Source organism: Ovis aries, chromosome 2 (assembly GCF_016772045.2).
Source record: "Ovis aries strain OAR_USU_Benz2616 breed Rambouillet chromosome 2, ARS-UI_Ramb_v3.0, whole genome shotgun sequence".
Taxonomy (NCBI): Eukaryota; Metazoa; Chordata; class Mammalia; order Artiodactyla; family Bovidae; genus Ovis; species Ovis aries.
Window position 1 is genome coordinate 60,715,128 of NC_056055.1, and position 22,918 is coordinate 60,738,045.

Here is a 22,918-nt window from a genome sequence, read left to right on the forward strand (position 1 = left end):
TCTTTGCCAGTCATACCAAGGAGCCAAATCACAGGATCCCTTGGTAAGTGAAATAGTATCCATTTGAATGAGAGCAAATTTTTAAAACGATCCTTTCTCAAGATTTTGATTCTGGGACTCCTGAAAAAATTGAAAGAGACCCTATGTGCCCTCCTAAGAAACTTAGAATGTTCCTTGTTGGTCACAGGGAGAAGTGATGAGTTTTATAAAGACAAATGTAAAGATGTACGTATAAAAGTACTTCGGCTTCAGTGTTCATGCTGAATTGAAAGTTGAAGCTCAAGCTGGGAGGATGGAAGTTTTGAAATCATCCTATTGCCAAAGCCTGTAGGAGAAGTGTTGGTTCTAAGGACAAGAGGCCAGATTCCACAGACTTTTCAGAAGTAGGACAGGAAAGAAAGACTTATTACATGACTAGAATGAAGGAAAGAGGAAATGACAAGTTTCAGGAAGGGAGACTGGGTGAATGGCAATAACATAAAGTAAACACATACATAAGTGTTGGTAAAAGCAACTCAATCACTAAAATTATTTCCATTCTAACATTCTAACTCTAAATGTCTAATAAGATTACTTGAATTTTCACAAAGCAGTTCTAAAGAATTTACAATGAAATTTAATAGCAAGTCAAAAGAGGTCATGAAAAGAAAAGCTTCCTTGTGGTTCGAGTTTAGAACATTGATTAAATAAACAAATATATCTTTCTATTGGAGGACTTCTCAAAGCTTTTTAATATGCTTTTAAATTTATAAAGAAAGCATATAGTAAGTGGTATTTCTCAAGTGTATTTGATAGCAAAATCCCTCTATTGGTCCCCCTTTTTAGCATTTTATTGGTGTTTTTTAGAAAAGCTTTAGAAAATACCCTCCCATTTTCTTCCATTTATTTTGGTCACTCCCTAATAACAATCTCAGGATTATATATTTACCTTCCCTAAGGATCATTCAGCAATATGAAATTGATTAAATCCAGAAATTTGGAACAATAAAAACTTTTTATAGTCTTTCACATGATTAATTGGTATTTTACTTTTATTACTCTTGCCATTTTACTAATGCTAACGATTAAGATTCATAACATAATTTAGAGACTCTTATGTTGCAGAACTCTGCTGAGTAGTTTACAGGCATTAATCCTATAATCCTCATAATAGTTCTACAAAGTAATTACTAGCATTTATCTCCATTGTATAGAGGAACAAACTGATACTCAGAGAGGCTAACTGACTTGAAAAGGGCAAGGTATCAGAACTCACTAGAGAGTCTGAATGCAGAGTCTGGGTCCAGTAATCACTAGACTATATCATGTATAATACCTAACTTCCAAAATATTAACCAAAAACAATGCAAGGGTTATCCTTAAGCAAATTAACTAAATATATGCAGCAAGTGGCCATGGAAGTCATTCATACATTCATTCACTAAACTCCTACTGAGTGCAAGACACTGTTTTGGGTACTTGAGATATATATTACAGAACAAAAGAGTCAAACTCTGGATCTTTATGGAAGAGACAATCAACATAGTAAGTAAATCTATTACACGGAAGGAAGAATAAAAATTGCCAAGAAGGGGTTCTGATGGCTTGGAGTGCATGTGTGTTAAACTGTGGATGGAAAGAACCAGGCAGGCCTCCTTGTCAGGACATTAGATAAGAACTCAGGGAAGAGCCCTGGGTTTAACTGTGACCTTGACGAGGAGAGTGAAAAAGCTAGCTCAACATTCAAAAAAACGAAGATCATGGCCTATGGTTGCATGACTCCATGGCAAATAGATGGAGAAATAATGGAAACAGTGACAGACTTTAATTTCTTGGGCTCCAAAATCACTGCAGATGGTGACTGCAGCCATGAAATTAAAAGACGCTTGCTCCTTGGAAGAAAAGCTATGACAAACCTAGAGAGCATATTAAAAGCAGAGACATCACTTTGTCAACAAAGGTCCATCTAGTCAAAGCTATGGTATTTCCACTAGTCATGTATGGATGTGAGAGTTGGACTATAAAGAAAGCTGAGTGCCAAAGAATTGATGCTTTTGAACTGTGGTGTTGGAGAAGACTCTTGAGAGTCCCTTGGACTGCAAGGAGATCCAACCAGTCCATCCTAAAGGAAATCAGTCCTGAATGTTCATTGGAAGGACTGATGCTGAAGCTGAAATTCCAATACTCTGGCCACCTGATGCGAGGAACTGACTCATTTGAAAAGACCCTGATGCTGGGAAAGATTGGAGGCAAGTGGAGAAGGGGATGACAGAGGATGAGATGGTTGGATGGCATCACTGACTCAAAGGACATGAGTTTAGGTAAACTCCGGGAGTTGGTGATGGACAGGGAGGCCTGGCATGCTGCGGTCCATGGGGTCACAAAGAGTTGGACACAACTGAGTGAATGAACTGACTTGACAAGAACAGCTTTAGTGGAAGGATGGGGCAGAGTCCAGATGCCATGGCTTCCCAGATAATAGGAAAAATGAGGTTGTAGAGGGCAAGTATGACTACAGTTTCAAGGAATTTTGTTTTAAAGTGAAAAAAAAGGGAGTAATTGGAAGGGTTTCCCTGGTGGCTTAGACGGTGAAGAATCCACCTGCGGTGCAGGAGACATGGGTTTGATCTCTGGGTTGGGAAGATCCCCTGAAGAAAGGAATTGCTACCCACTCCCATATTATTGTCTGTAGAATTCCATGGACAGAGGAGCCTGATGGGCTACCGTACATGGGTCGCAGAGTTGGACATGACTGAGCAACTGAACACACACGTATGAACAAGTAGACCAGAGATGACTTTTCCTTTCTTTTTAGCGGTATGAATGAATGTGGGTGGCAAGAATAAAGTTAAGAGAGAAATTCTGAAGATGAAAGAAAAGATAATTGACTGAGCCCTGTCATTGATGAGGTGAGAAGGAATGGGATTCAGTGAAGAAATAGACGAAGCAGACAAAGGCAGAAGAGCAGTTAATTTGCCATGGTAACAGGAGAAAAGCTTGAATGTGTGGTCACAGGTGAAGGGAGAAGGTTAGATGCACCAAACAGTATAAAAATGACACACAAAAAATATTAGTTTGTTGAGGCCCACATTCTAACTTCTTTATTGTTGTTCAGTCACTAAGTTGCACCTGACTCTTTGTGACCCCATAAACTGCAGCATGCCAGGCTTCCTTGTCCTTTACTATCTCCCAGAATTTGCTCAAATTCATGTTCGACTCAGCGATGCTATCTAACCATCTCATCCTCTGTTGCTCCCTTCTCCTTTTGCCTTCAATCTTTCCCAGCATCAGGGTCTTTCCCAATGATTCAGCTCTTTGCATCAGGTGGCCAAAGTATTGGAGCTTTAGCATCTATCCTTCCAATGAAAATTAAGGGTTGATTTCCTTTAGGATTGACTGGTTTAATCGCCTCAGAGTCCATGGAACAAAGCCATGTCTCTGCTTTTTAATACTTTGTCTAGGCATCCACAGTGATTTTGGAGCCCAAGAAAATAAAATGTGTCATTGTTTCCACTTTTCCCCCTTCTGTTTGCCATGAACTGCTGGGACTGGATGCCATGATCTTAGTTTTTTGAATGTTCAGTTTCAAGCCAGCTTTTTCACTCTCCTCTGTCATCCCCAGCAAGAGGCTCTTTAGCTCCTCTTTGCTTTCTGCCATTACAGTGATACCATCTGCATATCTGAGGTTGTTGATATTTCTCCCAGCAATCTTGGGTCCCAATCTTGGTTTATCCAGCCTGGTATTTTGCATGATATCCTCTGCATATAAGTGAAAAAGCAGGGTGACAATACATAGCCTTGACATTCTCCTTTTGCATTCTTGAACCAGTCCACTGTTGCATGTTCAGTTCTAACTGTTGCTTCTTGACCTGCATACAAGTGTCTCAGGAGATAGGTAAGGTGGTCTGGTATTCCCATCTCTTTAAGAATTTTCCACAGTTTGTTGTGATCCACAGAGTCAAAGGCTTTAGTGCAGTCAATGAAAGAGCAGTAGATGTTTTCTCAAATTCCCTGGCTTTCTCAATGATCCAAAGAAAGTTGGCAATTTCATCTCTGGTTCCTCTGCCTTTTCTAAACCCAGCTTGTTTATCTGGAAGTTCTCAGTTCACACACTGCTGAAGCCTCTCTTGATGGAATTTGAATATAACTTTGCTCCCATGTGAAATGAGTGTAACTGTATGGTAGTTTGTACATTCTTTGGCATTTGCCCTTCTTTGGGATTGGAATGAGAATTGACCTTTCTCTGTCCTGTGGCCACTGGTGAGTTTTCCAAATTTGCTGACATACTGAGTGCAGCACTTTAACAGCAAAATTATTAGTTCATCGAAGCCTGCATTCTGACATCTTTAGCTATGCTATCTATGTTCTACAAAATTGAGAAGAATATATATCTTATGAGATTATTGTTAAGATTAAAAGCTATCTATTTTAGGGCTTAAGAGAGTGTGTAAAGTATAATAGACTGGCAAATGTTAAATATATTACTATTATTTTCATGCAGCCCAAATCATATAACTCTAATTCTTACATTTAATTTTATAGCCCCTTAGCATCAAATAAAGTGCTACTAACATCTTTAAGAGAAAGAGTAAGTTGTCACCTGTGACATGGTTTCTCTTAAGCAATTCTGGCACATTAATTCTAAAGGGGCGATAAATTGAATCAATTTTGATTTTGTTAAAGTCTTTGAAAACTGTTCCATTTTACCAGGTCAAATACTTAAACAAACAGAGAGCACTTTGAAATTCAATATTCGCTATATTTTTTGATTAGCAAGCAGAAGTAAAGAATGCAATCAATACCTGGACTCCCTGAGCAAAATTTATTTCCTTTGTGAAAAATCCTTCTTGATCCTTAGTCTTCTCTCCTGCCACCAGGCTCTCCAGATGTCTTGGTATTGCTGTCATCGTAGCCTGCCTCATTAACAACTCCTTCTTGGACCATTTCGACTTTCCTCTCTTGCCTTTCCATCCCCCACCCGACCTGCAGTCCATTCTCTACACAGCAGTGATGTTTTCAAATTGTGTATTCCATCAGGCTGCTATTCTGCTGAAAACCTCCACTGGCTTTCTCTATGGGATTAAAAGGCAAATGCCCTCCATGGTTTACGAGGCCCTGCTGAGCTGCCTCCTGCCTACATCTGTGGCAGCCTTCTACTGCCTGCTATCTGTTCCTGTTGCTTCCAACACCCAAATAAACATTCTGTTATGGAAATACACCCGAATCATTCTCCATTCAGAGAGCTTTTTTGCTCTTGCTGTCCCTTCTGCAGAGAACATTCCTTTTACATCTATTGACCTGACTGGCTTCTTATCATGTAGGTCTCCATTCATATATTGCCTCCTCCTCAAAGATGACTCCCTGTTCTCCCTAACTAAAATATGCTTCCCCAGCCCCCCACCCCTAGTCATCAGTTTAACTCCATTCATCACTCTTAGCCTTAGTTCAATAGTCTTGATAGTTTGGGGCAACTTTTAGGCATTACATAAAAAACTTAGATGTCTTCTTCTCTTTTTTACCTACAGTGTGGAAGTTCACTAAGCTTAATAAAAAGAAGAAATTCCAATTCCTGTACTTTGTGGATGATGTAGGTAAATCTGTAATAAGTTACAGTGACTTTAAATTGCCCCATGGGTTTTCAACTGGTTCCTTGAAGGAATTATTTTATTACTCATTTATTCCCTCATTCCTTAAATAACTCAGCCAGTATATCACTTATTTCTTTTGTTATTGTGCTCTCTAATCTAATTTTACATAAAGTAATTATCCAATTATTTTCCATATATTTGACAATGTTATATAAAGAGCACAAATTAAAATAATCTCAAAGAATATAAATTTTACTATTTCATTTGATGCCTGATAATGGAAGAATGAATGAGTTCTTTTACTTGGAAAAGACTAATATATGACTTTCAAAGTAATAAATTATACAGTCACAGATATTTAGAGAAACAGCCTTTGGGAAATAATTCAAGACACAATCATAGATAACAGAATTGAATCTGTATACTGATAGGCTATCTTAATGAAATTAAAGATGAGCTAATATAAGGCAAGTAAAATTGAAGGTGAGTATAGACATAGGAAGAACAAAATAAATGGCATTACAGAACTCAAAAAGTCTATACTTTTATCATATTATTTTAATCTACCATTATAAGTAACTAAACAGAATCATCTAGAACTCCACAGTGTGGAAATGATATGGGAGAGAAGAATGGGGGATTGAGAATATATACAAAGTTTTATGGAAGGACAAGATCTCCTTCCTGAAAAAAAAAAAAAAAAACCATATATATGGTATTTCTTGAGCACCTGTTATGTTCCAGGCATTGTGTCAATTGCTCTATATGCATTATAATCTCACTTACTACTCATAATATCTTTGTAAGTAAATGCCATTTTTGCCCTACTGTAGATGAGGAAATGGAAGCAGAGAGGTAATTTGATGTAAATCAGGTCAGAGAACAGTAAATGACAAATCCTAGACTCAATGCTAGCCTAAGCCCCAAGCCCCATGTGTATTAAACACAAGAAAACCCTTTCATGCTGATCTTATCACATTTAAATGAGTCACTACTACCTTTCCATAATTAGATATGCAATGCTGAGAGTTAGACTAATTTGTTCTTTATAAGAACTATTTCTTTTGTTACTATCTTAACTCTAAAAGTATAACAAATGGTTTGTTTTAAAACTAAAGTCCTTGTTTTTCCAGATTAAAACCTTGAAAGATCCTCTATGGAAAGTAGAATCAACTATGGGATTTCCATACTCCAAAAATTTTAAAAAGTGAAAATAAATGAGTCCTATCCTATGGAATGCCCCAGATGGATACCCATGCTGCACTGTTAGGTGAAAATAGCAACATGTACGGACATATGACCCCCATTCGGCATATGAATGTGGACAGAGTATGGAAAGATGCAGCCCATACTCTTAGCAATAGAGTTCTAGTTGGATAGGAAATCTATTTTAATTTGATTGTTACAGTAATGATCATTTTAACAGGAATGGGTTACTTTTATAAGTAATGATAAGCATAGAATAATTTTTTTCAAATTATTCATTTCTGAATATAATCTTCCTATATGTTTGCTAGTTTTCTCAGATCATCTTGTTTATAATTCTAGCTCTTTTCCTCTTCAGTCAACATACCACATTTGTGTTTGCTTTTCATATTAGCCTTCCAGTTAAGACTTTCAATGAATGAAAGATTCACTAGCAAAAATAAAATTGAAAACCATCGGTCCACACCATGTGATTCAATGATAGCTATTGAATACAGGACATTCTCTCCATATACGGACATATTCATGAGGCTTCGTGCATTACTGACATAAATAGATCCATTTTAATGAGAAATTTCAGATTGTTCTTTATTGTGTTAAATGCTAGACACAAACAGTTGAAATTGAAATATGAACTAAACATGACTTATTTAACTTGAATAACTATTCCATCAATGATATACACAGAGAATAATAATGTGTAGTCCAGAGCTTTGGTAATAATATCACCAGATTACTTAGAATACATTTATTTGGTGTTCCAGCAACCCTGAAAGGAAAAAGCCTATGTAACAACTTAGAACATTATCCTATTGTTTCAAAGGGTTCCAATGTAGCTGAAAATTGACAGAGCTAGGAATGTCTGAACCAAACCTGAACTACATTTAGAAAGTGCATACAGAACAAGTACAGAGGCTTTTCCTCCAGGCTCTTTCAGAATAACCAGGAAATGGCTTAGTCCTGTCTTCTGATTAAAACCCTAACACCAATCCTACAAAGGTGAATTAATGATAATTATTTGTACTCGAGTGGCCATATTAACTGCATGCACTTCACTGCTTCAAATTAGGGCTGCATTTATAACAACCCTATGGTTCAGATGTTCAAGCTGGTTTTAGAAAAGGCAGAGGAACCAGAGATCAAATTGCCAACATCCGCTGGATCATCCAAAAAGCAAGAGAGTTCCAGAAAAACATCTATTTCTGCTTTATTGACTATGCCAAAGCCTTTGATTCACAATAAACTGTGGAAAATTCTGAAAGAGATGGGAATACAGACCACCTGACCTGCCTCTTGAGAAACCTATATGCAGGTCAGGAAGCAACAGTTAGAACTGGACATGGAACAACAGACTGGTTCCAAATAGGAAAAGGAGTACATCAAGGCTGTATATTGTTACCCTGCTTATTTAACTTATATGCAGAGTACATCATAAGAAATGCTGGGCTGGAAGAAGCACAAGCTGGAATCAAGATGGCCGAGAGAAATATCAATAACGTCAGAAATGCAGATGACATCACCCTTATGGCAGAAAGTGAAGAGGAACTAAAAAGCCTCTTGATGAAAGAGAAAGTGGAGAGTGAAAAAGTTGGCTTAAAGCTCAACATTCAGAAAACAAAGATCATGGCATCTGGTCCCATCACTTCATGGGAAATAGATGGGGAAACATTGGAAACAGTGTCAGACTTTATTTTGGGGGCTCCAAAATCACTGCAGATGGTGACTGCAGCCATGAAATTAAAAGACACTTATTCCTTGGAAGAAAAGCTATGACCAACCTAGATAGCATATTCAAAAGCAGAGACATTACTTTGCCAACAAAGGTCCGTCTAGTCAAGGTTATGGTTTTTCCAGTAGTCATGTATGGATGTGAGAGTTGGACTGTGAAGAAAGCTGAGCACCGAAGAATTGATGCTTTTGAAGTGTGGTGTTGGAGAAGACTCTTGAGAGTCCCTTGGACTGCAAACAGATCCAACCAGTCCATTCTGAAGGAGATCAGCCCTGGGATTTCTTTGGAGGGAATGATGCTGAAGCTGAAACTCCAGTACTTTGGCCACCTCATGCGAAGAGATGACTCATTGGAAAAAGACTCTGATGCTGGGAGGGATTGGGGGCAGGAGGAGAAGGGGATGACAGAGGATGAGATGACTGGATGGCATCACTGACTCGATGGACATGAGTCTGAGTGAACTCCGGGAGTTGGTGATGGACAGGGAGGCCTGGCATGCTGCGATTCATAGAATCGCAAAGAGCTGGACACGACTGAGCGACTGAACTGAACTGAACTGATGGTTAACATAATTCTCAGTGATTAAATTAGATTCAACAAACATTCACTGAGTATTCACTAGAATTCAATGTACTTTATGGGAAATGGCACCCCACTCCAGTATTCTTGCCTGGAAAATCCCATGGACGGAGGAACCTGGTAGGCTACAGTCCATGGGGTTGCAAAGAGTCAGACAGGACTGAGTGGCTTCACTTTCTTTCTTCTGGGTTTGGAAAGCCCATAAATGTACATAGAGTACAAGCTCTGCTCTTCAAGAACTTATTATTTAGTGAGAAAGATACATGCAAAACTATCTGATACAGAGTGCAACACAATAAAGACTATACAAACCACCAGGAAGAACACAAAGTACAGCGAAAACAGGGTAGAGATCACATATACTTAACTCTAGTTTGGGCCCTGAGAAGGCTTCTGGGAAGAGGTAACAGTTTAGCTGCAGTTCGATGGTCAGATAGGATTTGTCTGTATAGCTGTAGGTCATCAGAGAGAGGGAAGGACCACATACTGCAGAGAAAGCACTATGTGCTACTGGCCAGTGAGAGTGGAGTATGCTTCACGGACACAGAAAACAAACCTATGGTGACCAAAAAGGAGAGGGAGTGGGAGGGATTAATCAGGAGTACGAGATAAATACACTTGTTGGTGTTGTTTAGTTGCTAAATCATATCTGACTCTTCTGTGACCCCATGGACTGTAGCCCACCAGGCCGCTCTGTCCATTGGATTTCCCAGGCAACAATACTGGAGTGGGTTGCCATTTCCTTCTCCAGGGGACCTTCCTGACCCAGAGATTGAACTCACATCTCCTGCATTGGCAGGCGGATTTTTTAGCACTCTACCACCAGGGAAGCCCATTAGTAGACTACTCTACATAAAATAGGTAAGCAATAAGGATTTACTATATGGTATGGGAAACTATGTTCAATATCTTGTAATAGTCTATAATAGGAGATAAACTAAAAAATATATATGCAGTTGAATCACTTTGCTGTACACTCAAATAACACAACATGGTAAATCAAATATATTTCAATAATAGCAATAAAAGAGTGGTGAATGATGAAATTCCAAAAGAGTAAACAGAGATGAGGAAGCAAAAAGAGGTCAGGCCCAGGTCAACAATTGCCTAACATGAACATGATTAAAATGTGTGCTTTAAACTCACACATATAGAGAACAAACTAGTGGTTACCAGTCAGGAGAGAGAAGAGAGGAGGGGCAATACAGGGGAAAGGAATTAAAAGGTACAAACTATTAAGGATAAAATAAGCTACAAGGATAGTTTGCGCAACATGGGGAAGATAGTCAATATCTGGCAACAGCCATTAATAAGTATAACCTTTAAAAGCTGTGAATCACTATACTATATACTTGCAACTTCTATAATATTATTTATCAACTATACTTCAATAATTTTTTAAAAAATAAAGTAAAAAAATGTATGCTTTAAGTTACCCAATGGTCTATTCACAAGTGAGAAAGAGAAAGGATGGTTTTGATGGAATATTACAAGTATCTATCCCTTAATCTTTATTTAATTTAAATAAGACAGTATTTCTTAAGATCTATAATTTGAAACAGATATTGTATTATATTAAATTTTATGGTTCTAGTTTCATTAGAATTAGGGGAGGCGTGGTCAGTGAATTCTTTAGTGAAATCAAGAAAAGGATGATGAGTTAAGCTGCCCAGTTAGGGATTGTGGGAAGAGAATAAAAATAATTTTGTTCTGGGAAAGAGGTAAAGATCTGTCCTGGGATAGAAGGAGAGGACAACCCAAGAGATATGCACAGAAGGGTGTTGTGGGACAATCCATCAACACCACCTGGAGGATTTCAACATCTCTAATTCTCAATCTCATGGTTTCAAGAATTTATCCAAATTAAAAATTAACATACTGATGAATACTACTACACAGTTGGCAAAAATAAGACCTGATGTTGATTGTGGCTCAGATGAAGAGCTCCTTAGCGCAAAATTCAGGCTTAAATTGAAGAAAGTAGGGAAAACAACTAGGCCATTCAGGTACGACCTAAGTCAAATCCAGTATGATTATACAGTGGAGGTGATGAATTGATTCCAAGTGATTAGATCTGATAGACAGAGTACCTGAAGAACTATGGACAGAGGTTCATAACATTGTACAGGAGGTGGTGACAAAAACTATCCCCAAGAAAAAAAATGCAAGAAGGCAAAGTGGTTGTCTGAGGAGGCCTTACAAATAGCTGAGAAAAGAAGAGAAATGAAAGGCAAAGGAGACAGGGAAAGATACACCCAACTGAATGCAGAGTTCCAGAGAATAGTAAGATGAGATAAATAAGCTCTCTAAGTGAACAATGTAAACAAAGAGAGGAAAACAATAGAATGGGAAAGACTAAAGATCACTTCAAGAAAATCGGGGATATCAGGGAACATTTAAGACTAAGATGGGCACAATAAGGAAGAGAAATGGCAAGGACCTAACAGAAGCAGAAGATATTAAGAAGAGGGGGCAAGAATACACAGAAGAACTATACAAAAAAGGTCTTAATGATCCAGATAACCACAACGGTGTGGTCACTCACCTAGAGCCAGTCATCCTGGAGTGTGAAGTCAACTGGGCCTTAAGAAGCATTGCTACAAACAAAGCTAGCAGAGGCGACAGAATTCCAGTTGAGCTATTTCAAATCCTAAAAGATGATGCTTTCAAAGTGCTGAACTCAACATGCCAACAAATATGCAAAACTCAGCAGTGGCCACAGGACTGAAAAACGTTTTCATTATAATCCCAAAGGAAGGGAATGCCAAAGAATGTTCAAACTACCACACAATTGCACTCATTTCACAAGCTAGCAATATTATGCTAAAAATCTTTCAAGCTAGGCTTCAGCAGTATGTGAACCAAGAACTACCAGATGTATAAGATGGATTTAAAAAAGGCAGAGGAACCAGAGATCAAAATGCTGACATCTACTGGATCATAGAGAAAGCAAGAGAATTCCAAAAATACATCTACTTCTGCTTCATTGACTACACTAAAGCCTTTGACTGTGTGGATCTCAACAATCTGTGAAAAATTCTTATAGCGATGGGAATACCAACCAAATTACCTTCTGCCTGAGAAACGTGTATGCAGGTCAAAAAGCAACAAGTTAGAACCAGACATGGAACAATGGACTGTTTCAAAATTGGCAAAGGAGTACGTCAAGGCTGTATATTGTCACTGTGTTTATCTAACTTTTTTTTTTTTTTTAAATGCAGAGTACACCATGCAGAATGCCAAGCTGGATGACTCACAAGCTGGAATCAAAATTGCCAGGAGAAATATCATCAACCTCAAATATTCCGATGATGCCACTCTAATGGCAAAAAGTGAAGAGAAATTAGAGTCTCTTGATGAAAGTCAAAGAGAAGAGTCAAAAAACGGCCTTTTATAATTCATCATTCAAAAATGAAGATTATAGCATCTTGTCCCATCACTTCACTGCAAACAGATGGGGCAACAGTGTAAACAGTGACAGATTTTATTTTCTTGGGCTCCAGAATCACTGCATATGGTGACTGCAGCCAAGTATTACAAGACCCTTACCCCTTGGAAGAAAAGCTATGACAAATCTAGACAGTGTATGAAAAAGCAGAAACATCATTTTACCAATAAAGGTCTATATAGTCAAAACTATGGTGTTTGCAGTATCATGTACAGATAGGAAGGTTGGACCATAAAGTTGGCTAAGTACTGAAGAATTGAGACTTTCAAACTGTGGTGCTGGAGAAGACTCTTGAGAGTCTCTTGGGCAGCAAAGAGATCAAACCAGTCAATCCGAAAGGAAATCAACCCTGAATATTCATTGGAAGGACTGATCCTGAAGCTGAAGCTCCAATACTTTGGCCACTTGATATGAAGAGCTGACTCAAGTCTCTGATGCTGGGAAAGACTGAGGGGAAAAGTAGAAGGGGGCAACAGAGGATGAGATAGTTGGATGGCATCACTGAGTCAACGGACATTAACCCAAGCAAATTGCAGGAGATAAAGAAGGACAGGGAGCCTGGTGTGCTGCAATCCATGGGGTCACTGAGTCATACACAACTTAAGCAGCTGAACAACAACAATGATGATGCTAACATTCATATTAATAAATATTTCCCTTGAACAAATCTAAGCATCTAAATATACTTCTGTTCTTATCAGAGGCAACTCTTTAACCCTTAGCTTATTTGCAGGACAGATATGACACACAATCCTGTCTACTGACTCAGTGTAGAGCTCCATCCATTCCTCTAGTTGGGAGAGCTGGAAACCCATTTCAGAAGTGGCTTCATGGTCACCAAGCAACACAGTTTGAACTGAGGTCTTTTTAAAATACACAAAGAGCTCATGCAGCTCTATGTCAAAAAAACCCCAAACAACCCAATCAACAAACGAGCAGAAGATCTAAAAAAGACATTTCTCCAAAGAAGACATACAGATGGCCAAAAAGCACATCAAAAGATGCTCAACATCACTAATTGTCAGAGAACGAGGTATCACCTCAAACCATTCACAATGCCATCATTAAAAAGTCTACAAACAGGAGAACGAGATGGCAGAGGAGTAGGTGAACGTGGAGCACATCTCTCTCCACAGATGGATCAGGAATGTGCTTTCAGACACAGAACTGCACGCAGAACACCAGTTAAGAATAGACAGGAGTATCTGACCAGTGGAAAAGAATATATAGAACCAGGCAAAACTCGGTAGGACAAAGGAACTAGGGGAAAAAACAGGAGTGTTAGTGGGACTGGACCTGCCCTCGACGAGTAGGGGAACTGAAGCAGGGGTCTGATCCCCACAGCAGGGCAACTGTCTGAGTCAGAGGAGAAACATTTAAGGCCGAGAGTGAAACAGCTGATCTGTGGCAGCCTAAATGGAATGAGAATCAGACAGCCCTTGCTGCAGCCATACATATCCTGGACAGGGATGCGGGTCCTCTGGAAGGCACAGCGGCTAGGAGCTGGAATTTAGGGATTGTGGAGCAATCCCAGGGCAAGGACTGCTGTAAACTGTGGAGAGACAGATTGAGGAGATGTGAGGGAGGAGACTGTGGTGCGAAATGCCTGTAGAGGAAAGCCAGGCAGCCATGGAAGCAAGGTGATACTGCTGAGTCACATGCAGGGGATGGAGCCATCACCATAGCCTCTCTCCCGACTCACCAGCATCCCCAGCTGAACAACTGAGAGGCTGGCCCATCAAATGCATGATGCACTGAACTAGAGTAGGACCTCACCCAGGGAACTCCTTTTAGTGACTGATGCACCAAACTACAGAATAGGACCCCATCCAGGGTACACCTTTAAATGCCTGATGCACCGATCTACAGAGTAGGACCCCAGCCACGGGGGCCTCTCTATGTGCCTGAGGCTCTGAACAGAGAAAGACCCCAGGAAAGGGAGCTCTCTAAGTTCCTGAACAGGCAGAGCTACAGAGAAGACTGGCCAAAGAAGCCTTCTGATCCCCAGCTACAAGAGGCTCGAAAAAAGATTCAGATAGGGCCATAATTCCTGGGATGGAGGCAGTCCGTGTCCCTGCACACTTTCCATCGCCAGGGTTCCCGCAAGCCAAACAGCTGCGCCACCTTCATGCTCAACTCTCACTGGGGCAGAGCTGCCACAGGCAAAAAAATCTTGCATCTATACATGCAGGGTAGCTTCAGTCGTGTCCAACTGTTTGCATCCCCATAGACTGTGGTCTGCCAGTCTTTTCTGTCAGGGAGGTTCTCCAGACAAGAATACTGGAGTGTATTGACCAATACTGGTTGCCATACCCTTCTTAGTTCAGTTCAGTTCAGTTGCTCAGTCGTGTCCAACTCTTTGCAACCCCATGACCTGCAGCATGCCAGGTCTCCCTGTCCATCACCAACTCCTGGAGTCCACCCAAACCCATGTCCATTGAGTTGGTGATGCCATCCAACTATCTTATCCTCCATCGTCCCCTTCTCCTCCTGCCCCTAATCCCTCCCCAGCATCAGGGTCTTTTCAAATAAGTCAGCTCTTTGCATGAGGTGGCCAAAGTATTGGAGTTTCAGCTTCAACATTAGTCCTTCCAATGAACACCCAGAACTGATCTCCTTTAGGATGGACTGGTTGGATCTCCTCACTATCCAAGGGACTCTCAAGAGTCTTCTCCAACACCACAGTTCAAAAGCATCAATTCTTCTGTGCTCAGCTTTCTTTATAGTCCAACTCTCATATCCATACATGACCACTGGAAAAACCATAGCCGACTAGACGGACCTTTGTCGGCAAAGTAATGTCTCTGCTTTTGAATATGCATACCCTTCTAGAGCACTGTATTTCCTGCTACCCTAGCCACCAATTTCCCTGAGTACCTGGTGCTGCCAGAACTCCTGCGATCCAAGCAGCTGCACCACCTCCACACCTGGCCTCACAGGGGCAAACCCAAGTCCTCCAGGGCAGCCCCAGGAGCAAACCCCAGTGGACAACCCACATGCAGAGGTGGAAATAAAACCCCAATTGAAATCTAGGGGCAGTGTGGCTAAGGAAGAAGACCCCAAACCTTCCTACCAGCTATACAAGCTGTAGATTAAGTCCACATGATCAACTGGGCAGGCTCTGTGTCTATGGAATTTATAAAAGGACATTGAGAGCTCCCACAAAAGAAAATACCCTAGTTCTGACCGCAATAGAGATTGGAGGCAAGAACACACAGGAGTAGGATCAGATTAGTCTGAGCTGCCCCCACAAGAGGTCCAGAGATCAGCACAGTGTTGGAGGGCATCCTAGGGAGGTGAGATGGACTGTGACTCCCAGCAAGGAAAGGACTCTGACAGCAGTGACTCAAGAAAAACATTTACTATTCCTATGTTTCCACTTGTTTTGTAGATTCTTTCGGATATTTTTTTCTTCTTTCCTTTTCTTTCCCCACTTTGTTGTAGTTGTCAATTTTAATGGCATTATAAAATGTAATTAAGCTTTTGAGATTTTTTTTTTCTCAGTCACATTTTTAATTGTTGTCATAAACCTCTGCCTCTACATTGGGCTTTTGCAGTTCTGTGTATTTTTCCCTTTTTTTCTTTTCTCTTTTTTAAATTTTAATATTTTCAAACCTATTATTTTTTCCTACATTTATTCCTTCTTTTGTTTTTCCTACTGTTCTTTTCCCCTGGCAGCTAATCTTTAATGTATATAAATATTCTCTATCTACCTCTATTTAACTTTGCATATCTATTCTTTCTTTTCTTTCCTCTGAACATATTTGTTAGTTTTATTGTCATTGTTTTATTCCCCAGTTGGCACCTTGATTTAGTTTTGTTTTCCAGCTTGTGCTTTAGTTAGTTTTGTTCTTAACTGATAGATATAATTTTCAGTTTCCTTTGTTCACTGGGTCAATCTATTGTACTCTACTATTGTTAGACTCTTTTGATTTGGTTATGGGTGTATATGTATATGTGTATATTCATTGACACTTTTTACTGTCGTCATAAACCTCTGCCTCTACACTGGGCTTTTGTAGTTCTGTGGAGATTTCCCTTTTTTCTTCTCCTTTTTTTCTTTTCTCTTCTTTATAATTGTAACTTTCAATTTTTTTAAACCTATTGTATTTTTTCTACATTTATTCCTTTTTTTGCCTTTCCTACTGTTCTTTCCTCCTCGCAGTTAATCTTTAATATATAGAAATCTTCTTTATGTATCTCTATTTAACTTTGCATATCTATTCTTTCTTTCCTTTCCAAGGAATAAAACCACCTTATGACCATATGAAATTCATCATATGAATGAAACTAGGAATAAAACCACCATATTACTCAGCAATCCCACTCCTAGGCCTATACCCTGAGAATGATAAATATTGTAAAATCTAGAAAAATGGTACTGAATAATTTACTTACAGGGTAGCAGTGGAGAAACAGACATAGAGAATAGACTTATGGACATGGGGAGAGGGCAGGAGAGGGTGGGATGTATGTAAAGAACAACATGGAAACTTAAATTACTATATGTAAACTAGATAGCCAACGGGAATTTGCTGTATGGCCCAGGAAACTCAAATAGGGGCTCTGTATCAACCTAGAGAGGTGGGGTGGGGAGAGAGATGGGAGGGAGTTTCAAAAGGGAGGGGATATATGTATACATGGCACCCCACTCCAGTACTCTTGCCTGGAAAATCCCATGGATGGAGAAGCCTGGTAGGCTGCAGTCCATGGGGTCGCTAAGAGTCGGACACGACTCAGTGACTTTACTTTCACTTTTCACTTTCATGCATTAGAGAAGGAAATGGCAACCCACTCCAGTGTTCTTGCCTGGAGAATCCCAGGGACGGGGGGGCCTGGTGGGCTGCCGTCTATGGGGTCACACAGAGTCAGACACGACTGAAGCGACTTAGCAGCAGCAGCAGGGCTGATTCATGTTGAGGTGTGAGAGAAAACAACAAAATTCTGTAAAGCAATTATCCTTCAATAAAAATAAATTAATTTTTTAAAAAGTCTACAAACAATAAATTATGGAGAGGGTATGGAAAAGAGAGAACCCCCCACACTGTGGGTGGGAATATAAATTGACACAACCACTGTGGATAAGAACATGGAGGTTCCCAAAACAGCTAAATGCTGAACTATCATATGATCCAGCAATCCCACTCCTGGGAAAAACTATCTGGAGAAAAATATAATCTGAAAGGATATGTGCATCCCGGTACTCATTGCAGCACTGTTTACAATAGCCAAGACACAGAAACAAGCTAAATGTCCACCAACAAAGGAAAGGATAAAGAAAATGTGGTACATATACATAATAGAATATTACTGAACCATCAGAAAAAATGAAATAATGCCATTTGCAACAACAGGGATAGACCTAGAGATTATCATACTAAATGAAACAAGTCAGAGAAAGACAAGCATCATATAATCTCACTCATATGTGGAATCTAATTTAAAAAAATGAAACAAATGAGCTGATTGACAAAAGAGAAACAGACTTACAGATACTGAAAACAAACTTATGGTTACCAGGGAACTCTACTCTGTATTCTGGGATAACTTACATGAGAAAAGAATCTGAAAAGGAATGAATACATGTACATGTTTCACTGAATCACTTTGCTGCACACCTGGAACTAACATAGCATTGTAAATAAACAATACTCCAATAAAATTAAAATGAAAAAAACCTACCATTCTAACACCGTTTTCGAAGGCTTGCCGAGTGAGTGGCGCTGGTCCGTCCACAGTCTTGCCATCATCATCTGGACCCCAGCTTGCACTATAAATGTGCACATGCTGGGGATTGAAGCTAACTGATTTTGCTTCAACCATATCCGTGACATCTCCATCCAGCATTCGAACTCCTTCAAGACAGAAAGGAGAAGCAACTCTATTAGAAGCTTTATCCAAACAGACCAAGATATATTTCAATTGCAGCATTTTTAAATGGAAACTATATTGCATGTAAAAGATCAAAACTTCTTTACCAACTGTTCTCTTTTTCTATGTTTCCACATTCTCTCCCTTCTCTTTATCCCTGTCTTAAATGAGTGCTTGATAAAGAGAGCCTCAAGCAATCCATCTTCCCTAAACTTTTCTTCATTAGGTTCCTTGTACTCATAATTGGTCTGAAACATTCTAACCTAAGCAGTCTTCGAAAATTTGGAGAGCTGCCAAGTTGGAGTGCTCCAATTTCCTCCATATTTAATATTAGCTCCTAATCTGAAATACTGATGTGAACTTAATATACTACTTCTTTGCCAAGTTATTTATTAAGTCAAATAATAAATGAGAATGCCCTCTGTGCATGTAACACATCAAATAATTCTCAAAGGATTTTGGCAATGTTTAGTCATTAATCTTCATGTAAGTATTCCCACCAGACAGATAGGAATTTATTATTAACCTTAATTTGCTAAAATAGACTAAAATCTTAAACATAAATTTTATGTCAAAGCTTTCTTTCTTCTTTTAATTTTATAGACTCTCAATAGCAATGAAACATCTAATTGTTAAGTAAACATATCTTTCCTTCAGCTGAAGCTATATACTATCACTGAGACATCATAGTATTTTAAAATTGTATCTTTATAGTCCAAATTTACTCCTTAGGAAAATGTTGTTATCTAGTAGGATTTCAAGTTTTATTGGTTACCAATAAATGAGGATTAAATAATAAAACTCTTAATCAGGCAGCTTTAGAGGCAATGTGGCTTGAGGAACCGGTAGAATATAAAAAATATTCTTGAAGGACATATATATTTTTTGTGCTTTTAAAAATGTTTAACTTAAAATTACAAACATAGAAAAACACAAAGAATGACAATGAACCCAGATATAACCAGGGCTCAACAACTGTACATTTTGCCACATTTTCTTCACCTAAAAATATAAATACTAAGCTAAACCATTTAAAATTACATGACAGATAAGACACTATCCTTTAATATTGTTTCCAAAAAAGGGAAGAAATAAACACCCACTCAACCTTAAATCTCCCCAAAACATCCCTAAAGATTTTGGCTACTATGTCTCATGACTATCTTTTCCTCTAGACTTGCATATTTTTAAAGGAGATGTATTATATATAAACAGGTGGGTTTCCCAGGGGCTCTGTGGTAGAGAATTCACCTGCCAATACAGGGGATACAGGAGACAGGGGTTCGATCCCTGGTTCAGGAAGATCCCTTGGGAGAGGAAATGGCAACCCATTCCAGTATTGTTGCCTGGAAAATCCCATGGACAGAGGAGTCTGGCAGGCTACAGACCATCCAGTCACAGAGTTGGACCCAACTGAGCACATGTGCATGAAAAATAGATGATATAAAAAACAAAGGTTTTGAACTTACCCCTTTAAAAATTACCAGAATGGAAAAGATACTTTGAAAACTCTTCAGCAGTTTATTCTGTGGGAGAAAACTACCCAGCCGGATGCTCTGCACACACTGGGTCCTCAGCAACTATCAGTTTGTTTTGATTTGACATGAATATTCAAAACTCATCTGCATGGTTTTCACCAAGTAAAATGAACTACTTCATATTCTTACTTTCTATTTAAAAGCATAAAACTGAACTATTTCACCACTACAGGGAGGTCTGAAATAATCTAACCAGTATGTCTAAACATGGGAGTGTCTACACATCTGAATTTGGTTTCTACATCATGAAATTCATGTGAAGTCCATGAAAACATGCTTGATAAAATTGTATCTACAGGGTAAAATTAATTTTCTGACCAGAAATTGATAAGAATTTTATTTTTGCAAGTTTAAAGATGAATGGTTACTTATTTCATTTAACTAAGTGTGAGACTTCATGCCTTGGATCTGGAGGAGTTACATTTATAATTTAGAAGGTTCTTGTTTTCAGGATGACTGAACATTTGTCAGGCATTGCCATACATTCATTTTTTACAGTTCTTATCAGCTAGGTGAGTAGCTTATCTGTGAGGTTCAGAAGTTCATGCCTTCATTCCCTCAAGGTCAGAAGTGCTGGGTTAGCTCTGAAGAGTAATGACAGGGACCTCAGAGTGTCTCCTTGGAGGAGGAAATGGCAATCCACTCCAGTATTTTTGCCTAGAGAATCCCATGGACAGAGGAGCCTGGTGGGCTATAGTCCATAGGGTCACAAAGGGTTGGACATGACTGAGTGACTAACACTTTCATTTTCACCATGTGGAGACATATTATGTTGGAAATGAGGATGTCAGCCTAATTCCAGGAACTTCATCTTAAGAAATTCTTCAGGTGATGCCTAGGGGAACACTTCCAAAGCCAACAGGATCTACACATCTCTTATAATGTTTTCTTCCCATCTGTGTGTGGCTTTGGCACCAGGGTATACTAACAAAGATGATTGTACATGGGAAAGTGAGAACTTGCTTCTATTAATATCTGAATGTATACTGCTTGGGTTAGGTCCCTGTAGTAAGTATACATATATTTGAGTTTGTGTGTGTGCGTTCATTTCAGTTCAGTCACTCAGTCGTGTCCGACTCTTTGGGACCCCATGAATCGCAGCACGCCAGGCCTCCCTGTCCATCACCAGGTCCTGGAGTTCACTCAGACTCAACGTCCATCGAGTCAGTGATACCATCCGGCCATCTCATCCTCGGTCGTCCCCTTCTTCTCCTGCCCCCAATCTGTCCCAGCATCAAAGTCTTTTCCAATAATCTATAATTACTAATGGTAATAGTATTACTATATTCTTTCAAAAGGAGATCTTACTATTTAAACTGAAATTGAAAGAAACTTTTTGTAAAGCCTAAGGGAAAGAAAAACAAATATTTTCTGTTTGACAGAATTTCAAAATGCTTTTTTCTGTAGAGATATTCTGGCCTGGTGTTTCTCTTTTTAGTTCTTCCTGACCTAGGTACCAATTTTACAGTTCCATATAGATGCTAATGACCCCATTTTTGCTACTGAAAAATCTTCTTTCATTTTTATTTAAAGAAAGATTTCTGTGTTTGCAACACTTCAGGGGGCTGCTTCAAAGTCTTTGTTTTAATAACACAGGTTAACACAGTCATTTTGCTGTTGGAAGTAGTTGAACACTGTTATGCAAACATATGCTTGTCTTTAGTTCAAAAAGGTTCTGAAAATGAGTTAGCAGAACTCTTGGCTCATTTCTGCATCCACAGGAGTCTGGGTCCCGTACCTCCGATCTTGGCGTTGAAAGCAATGCCGACTGTACAGTGAGAGTTGTTTGCTGCGGCGGCCACTTCTCCAGCACAGCGGGTCCCGTGCCTGTAGGGAGAACACACGCACACACTTTATTCTCCCAACCTCAGCAAGTCCTTGCCACCACTCAGACCTCAAAGTGGTGAAGAATGTAGCAAGCTGTGGGTGTTTCTGGAACTTCCTACCCATGTGGCACTTAGTCTGTCCATAGCAAACTTTTAGCACTTAATTATATTCTATTTTGGGTTATATTTTTATACGCTTATTTTTTGATATTTTGCTTTCTCAACTAGAAAATCCCCTTGAAGGCTAAAAATCAAATTGTATGTTTCTTTGTATTTTCTGAACTTTCAACATCCAACATGGTAACCACTAGCCGCATAGTCTAATGGATACCTGAAATGTGGCAAGTGTGACTGCATATTAATTTTAATTTTAGTTAAATTTAAAAACTAGCACTCAATTATTAGAAAACTTAAGAATGTGAATAAAAGAAGTACTTTGTAGACTGGAAATTTAGATACACATCAAGAATCTCCAATGAAAATTTATCATCTAAAATGGGACTGCTGTAAATAAACACAGAATTTCAAAGACCTTGAGTGAAAAGACACCATAAAATAATGCATTAGCACTTATTTCATATCAATTACATGTCAAAATATCATACTTAATACAATATATTATCAAAACCTATTTCACCTGTTTGTTTTCACCTTTTTTCTTGCTTTTTGAAGATGTGACTGATAGCAAAGTACAAAATTTTTCTGAAAGATATTCTGTTAATTTTTACCATGATAACAGTTCTTTGAGCACAAAAATCATTTAGCTGAAAGGACTTCTAAGATCTTATCCAAGGATTGCAAAGAAGCGTCAAGTGCAAAGGACAAGCTCTTTAAAAATGGTGGCCTAATAGAGTATGTGCTGAGAATAATTCTAAGGCATGGCTGAGCCTAGAGAAAGAAGGTGAAGACTGATGACTAATGCCTGCTCTGGGTGCAGGAAGCGGGTGACAACCATTGTGGTGTAGTTCTATGATGATGAAATCCAAAGCTCACCTTCTTTCCTACATTTTGAGAAATGAGTTAAGGAGGCCCTGAGACATAAAGAGATCCGTCAAAAATAGCTCAACAGTGACTAAAACTCAGGACTCCAAATTTTGTTTTAGTACTATTTATTTTACAGTATATTCTACACTGTCATCATGGGATATAACTAC

The 22,918-nt window shown here is 39.0% G+C and overlaps 1 protein-coding gene across 6 annotated transcripts in view; it reads right to left on the reverse strand.

Annotated features, from left to right (window-relative positions):
• Positions 1-22,918, reverse strand: part of PCSK5 (proprotein convertase subtilisin/kexin type 5) — a 507,422-nt gene that overhangs the window by 305,098 nt on the left and 179,406 nt on the right. For all 6 annotated transcript variants that reach the window (XM_060409352.1, XM_042243336.2, XM_042243335.2 and 3 more), the window contains 2 exons: positions 21,677-21,765; positions 18,212-18,384 (listed from right to left, as the gene is read on the reverse strand). In XM_060409352.1, the coding sequence (XP_060265335.1) occupies positions 18,212-18,384; positions 21,677-21,765 (262 nt within the window). The remainder of the gene's footprint in view (positions 1-18,211; positions 18,385-21,676; positions 21,766-22,918) is intronic.